This window comes from Cynoglossus semilaevis, chromosome 2 (assembly GCF_000523025.1).
Source record: "Cynoglossus semilaevis isolate Cse_v1.0 chromosome 2, Cse_v1.0, whole genome shotgun sequence".
Classification (NCBI taxonomy): domain Eukaryota; kingdom Metazoa; phylum Chordata; class Actinopteri; order Pleuronectiformes; family Cynoglossidae; genus Cynoglossus; species Cynoglossus semilaevis.
In genome coordinates this window covers 16053401-16058623 of record NC_024308.1, presented here as the reverse complement: position 1 = coordinate 16058623, position 5223 = coordinate 16053401, and the positions used below count along the sequence as shown (strand labels likewise).

The 5223-nt window shown below is 39.9% G+C and overlaps 1 protein-coding gene across 5 annotated transcripts in view; it reads right to left on the bottom strand.

The window, feature by feature from the left end:
• mcf2l2 (MCF.2 cell line derived transforming sequence-like 2) overlaps positions 1-5223 on the bottom strand; it is a 52737-nt gene that overhangs the window by 15419 nt on the left and 32095 nt on the right. For all 5 annotated transcript variants that reach the window (XM_008338647.2, XM_008338650.3, XM_025066135.1 and 2 more), the window contains exons 21-25: positions 4596-4718; positions 3490-3570; positions 3195-3335; positions 2959-3051; positions 2549-2627 (exon numbers count right to left, since the gene is read on the bottom strand). In XM_008338647.2, coding sequence (XP_008336869.1) covers positions 2549-2627; positions 2959-3051; positions 3195-3335; positions 3490-3570; positions 4596-4718 — 517 coding nt within the window. The remainder of the gene's footprint in view (positions 1-2548; positions 2628-2958; positions 3052-3194; positions 3336-3489; positions 3571-4595; positions 4719-5223) is intronic.

The following is a 5223-nucleotide window of genomic DNA, read 5'->3' as shown; positions in this document are numbered from 1 at the left end:
AAAGCATAAAGGACACACTCAGTGGCAAATAGGTTTACGGCAGGTGACTTCTGCAGCCGAATCCTTCAGAACCTTCCTTTCCGTGACAACCTATCGGGGGCCGTTTCTGTCCAGATAGAGATCACTGAAGCTCCACAGTAAAGGAGGAGCTCCAGTGGAAGGCAGCTCCAGGGACCAGACTACACACATCTAAACAAGACGCATCATAAATGCTGCTTTAACAGATGCCGGCTGCCACAAGATTGTGCTGTGTGACAAGAAACCCCCCCAAGAATGTAGCAGCATAACATCATATGCTGTAGAGACTCAGACTCAGACTCAGCTTTGCACTAACACATAGCTCATTTAAGGAAACACAAACCTATGTGAATGATTGGACCTGACAAGACAGCACTGAGTCAGCAGAGCGCAATCAATACGCTTCAGATACTGGATTCACCAGAACAAACACATTCAAGAATGCATTACTGATACAGACCTGTCTCGCTCAGGTGTGTTACACATTAACTTTGACCGGTTCACTGATCACAGCCAGAGTCCGTTTCCTGTTAAAACCAGGGTGGGTAATTGTGGAAATGCTGACAGTGCGAGTCTCCTATACATCCCACCAACTTCCCTCTTTCTCCCTGAGAAATAGGAACAAGACTCTATAGTATTATTAGTAGTCGGTACTAATAAAACTGGGAGGAAAAATGGAGCAGAAAATGAAACAGTTAAAAAAAAAACAAAAACAGAATCCTTTCAAAAAATTATACAATCAAATGAAAGACATTAAAAGAACTGCCACATGTGAATGACTTGGCTAAGGGTTGAAAGTCCCACATTGTAATGTGCTGTAAATGTAAGTGGTTGCTGACAACCAGAAACTTCCCCCGACAAATGGACACATCTAAGATGTTAACAACGATGTCCAGAAAAGAAGAATTATTTAGTGAGATGAAAGACAAATTTATACAACTTTCTGCTGTTTATTTTTGCAAAAATTAACAATGCTCTCCCTACAGTGACACGTGGAGTCAGGCTTCAGCGCATTTGGAAAACTATAGAAAAGACTCATTGTCCTACTGTATTCCTGAAACAAGAATAAAATTAATTGAATGGTACTGACTGGAGCACCCAAAGCCCAGATTGAACTACCATAAAATCTGTGCGCTGAAGACCAGGGTCCCTGGCGATCATGGTCAGTGATCATCCAACGTGAACAACCTCGAGAATCGACCATTTTGGAAAATTGAAAAAAAAAAAAAAGACTCAGTTAATCAGTTTCAATGGTCCATAACTGATCATGAAAATTATTTAAAACTTTGGTATTTAATGAGTTTTGTTAAATATGATTAAATATAAATATAATTTAATTTGAAACACAGTCAGGCATGGGTTAGGAGACGGGCCACCAGCCAAAAATCTGTATGGAATCCCAACGCAGGCTACGGACGTGGTGAAGTCATGAGCCAACAATGGTTTCTCAAGCACTGCGAATCTTTTTCGAGATTAAAAGTTTTTGTTTGCACGAGAAATGGATAAGCCAGTCTCGCAGAGTGTGGATAACATACAGAAGACTGTGTTTGTTGAAGATACATACAGACAAAAAGAGAGAGAGAGACTTGTTTCGAGTTGAACTAAATGTCCCTCAGTATAGAAATTTGAAATTTGAGTTTTTTTACAGATCCAACTTTCCTTGACTTATGTGTGTTCTCACCACTTATAACACTCACCCCCCTCCTCCTCCCCATGCTCATCGGTTTTTCCCCCTACAGCCTCCATCTGTAACTGACACTCCCTCCGTCTCTGTCTGCCCGTTTCACGTCCTCTTCGACTCTTCGTTCTCGCTCAAAGGTGTCTTTATATTGGGTCAACATTCCCTTCTCGTGGTTCGATATTACTCTCTCCTCACGTGGAGTTTCAGTCACGGCACATGTGTGTATGTGTGCGAGGGTATGCGTGACAGAGAGAGGGAGAGAGACCAATAGAGAGAGGGAGTTCGTGACCTGCTGTCACCCATGACCACAGCATCAACATTAGAGGTAGAAAATCACAGAGGTCAAGCAAACGTGACACAGTGTGTGTGTGTGTTTGTGTCTGGATCGGTTCGCATGCGTCAATACGACCTTAACTGTGTCTGGAAAGACGGGAGACTTAAGAAGGTACTTTGTTAAGTATTCGATAATGATTGATGAGACTGAAAGGAGGTAATGCTCAAAACCAAACGTCCACAACAAAACAAATGCAACCGTCAAGACAAAATGTCAGTGGCAGTCTGCTTTGCTATTTGGTCCATTCTGTAACACAGACCGATTCACCCCCTGACACGGCCCTCACCAACAACGGCGGGATGTTAGGACGACCGGTCGGATTCAAACCTGGGAGTCTGTGCAGGGAAACCAAGAATACTACCACTGCTCCACCCTAGCTGCCACTGCAACACTAAATATACAAGCAAATGTGGTTGTATATTTTTACATGTTCTAGTGAAGATAAGGCACAAGTTCAACTGTGTAGGTGTGTGTGTGTGTGTGTGTGTGTGTGTGCGTCCCATGCATGTTTGTACCTCTGCATGCCTCCAGCTGTCCTGTGAGTACTTTACGAATCTGTGACACCCACATATTTTTCACATCCATGGATGGAGCCTGGGGAACAAAGGCGCGCGCACACACACACACACATCCACACAGAGTGAGACACACACACACACACAACATAACACAACCTCCATATAAACAAGAGCGACCCGACAGTAATTTTTTTCTCTCTCAGTGAAGTTCGGTGGAAAAGCTTGTACGACGCAACAATGCCCCCTAGTGTAAATAAATGTGAATAGCAGCATTAACTCGTGCAAATATATTAGTATAACAAAAATTAACAAACAAATGTAAGATTTTTTTTTTTAGATTCTAAAAATAATAACATACAGGAAGTGCAGTGCGGTATTTTAAATGCTAGAAATAATCATCATATTACCTGAATAATATAAACCACCTCTCTGCCGTTGCACCACACTTCAAACTTCTTGCTGTCTCCTTTGACATTTTCTGTGATTCCCACATCACTCATCTGTAAAGAAGGAGATGGAGAATTTTTTTAGTATAAACATTTTTTTTTTTGGAGGAGAGATTATTTTGGATATATGATCCTAGTCGGCAACTAATGTTTAAGGATGTCTCCTTCGCTCGGACACGGTGGCATCATTGTCTGACCTTGACTGAGTGTTTGAAGCTGTAGGACGGTGTCTTCTCATGTCCATCTGTCGTCTCCTCACGCCTCTTACAGAACAAGAGCATCTTCTCGTACAGGAACAGGTGTCTCTGCATCGGTTTGAACCTGGCCAGATCCTTTACCTAAAACAAACAACAATCATCTACTGTAAATACAGCTTCAATGGTTCAAACTGATCAGACAAATTCTTCCTGTGTTTTTTCCAGCCCAGTTCCCAAAAACAGAGACTTGCAAAAACAGGGCCCAAACATGCAGGGATGGTTGAGGGAGCCGTACCTTGCTGTGTCCTTTTTTGTGGTCAGTCCACACATTAAAGGAACCCTGCATCAGCAGCTTTCCGAGCTCGTTTATGTTTCCCTGTAGAAATCAGCACACACTTCATATTAAAAGTTGAGCAACCGTGGATCATTACAGACACGACTTGTTCATTTTCTCACAGATAATATATCACTTAAAAACGTTCACGTCCCCCGATTATTTTTAAGGCAAAGGAAAGTGCCACTTCTTTTTCTTAGCGTTTCACCTGCTGTGCCTTCGTACCTCAGGTGACTCACAACATCTGAAATTTGTGAGACTTGATGTTCTCAGACTGCTCCTGGCTTGTAGTGACAGATGTGGTCACACTTTGGGGTAATTTTGTTGTTTTACTGAAAACGAATTAGCATAAACAATGCTCCGCAGGAAACAAGTTTCACAACTTTGGGTAAGAATTGATAATGCTTGAAAACCTTAAAAAAACTTTTGCTAGAAAAAAATTTCCATAACTGAGGCCAATCCACTATAGACTATCCATGTGAATCGCACCATGTCTCTGTATCAGTAGTAACTTTGGAGGTGCCTGATCAAAATTGACTATTTATTTCTCTTTAATACACTTTGTCTCAAACTCCTTGTAGGTCACTTCCTGCCCACGAAAACCTGATATCAGGCCTGGGATATGATGTCAATAAGAGTTTAAGTTTTCTCTTGATTATTTTTTTATTATTATTATTATGTTTTCTATTACAAGTAATTAAAATATTCAGTTGTGCTCTTAATGAGAAGTAATGAGAAAATAATGAGAAAATAAAATGTTTCAGTAAGAAGCTGGAACATTTTATTTTCTCTTAGTATTATACAGTGTTTATATTTATTTTTGTCATGAACAATGAACACTAAAGTGGCCCTCCAATGAAAAGATGGGGGCAGAGTCCCACTGTAACAGTGGTTGATGCGTTACTTAGAATAGGGCTAGGATCTACCAGTAGATCACAAAGGGAGTGCTGCTGGTAGATTATTATATATATATATGTACATATATATATAAATATATATATATACATATATATCTTGGACTCAAATAATAATGGTGTTGATGTGGCATGGCAAAATTCATACTGCACCTCAAAGCCGGTGATGGCTATCTGATGCATGGAGTCATTGACCGATTTGATTATGTCTAACATCGTAGCTAGAGCTTCCTCCAACTCTGCAGTGCCTTCGTTCTTGCTGCATTTCAACATTTCCTGGAATAAGAAGAAGAGAGAAGGATGTCATTAGCACACTTTTTTTTTTTGCATGGATTTGTGATTTAGTTTATTGATATACATAAACAGAAGAAGTAATTAAGATAAGATAAGACTTTACTCATCCCATACTGGGGAAATTCACTTCTTACAGCAGCAGGACAGACATGCCAATAAAGGGCCTATTTCAGTGGCCGGGAATCTTTTTAGCAGAGAGAGCCATACAATATGGCCATACGGTATAGTAAGTTTCGTGAAGTAGTATGAAATTGGGGACGGCTAAATCCAATACAATGAAACAATAAGAGTCCGAAATTGGTCAAAATTTCAGGATTCAACATAGAAAAAAACAACCTTTTGGAGGGGATAGCTAAGCCCAAATGCTATCTAAGCAAGGCGGAAAAAATAATATTTTATATATATATATATATACATATATATATATATATATATATATGTATATATATATATATATATAAAAATAATATCTCAAAAAAACACAAAC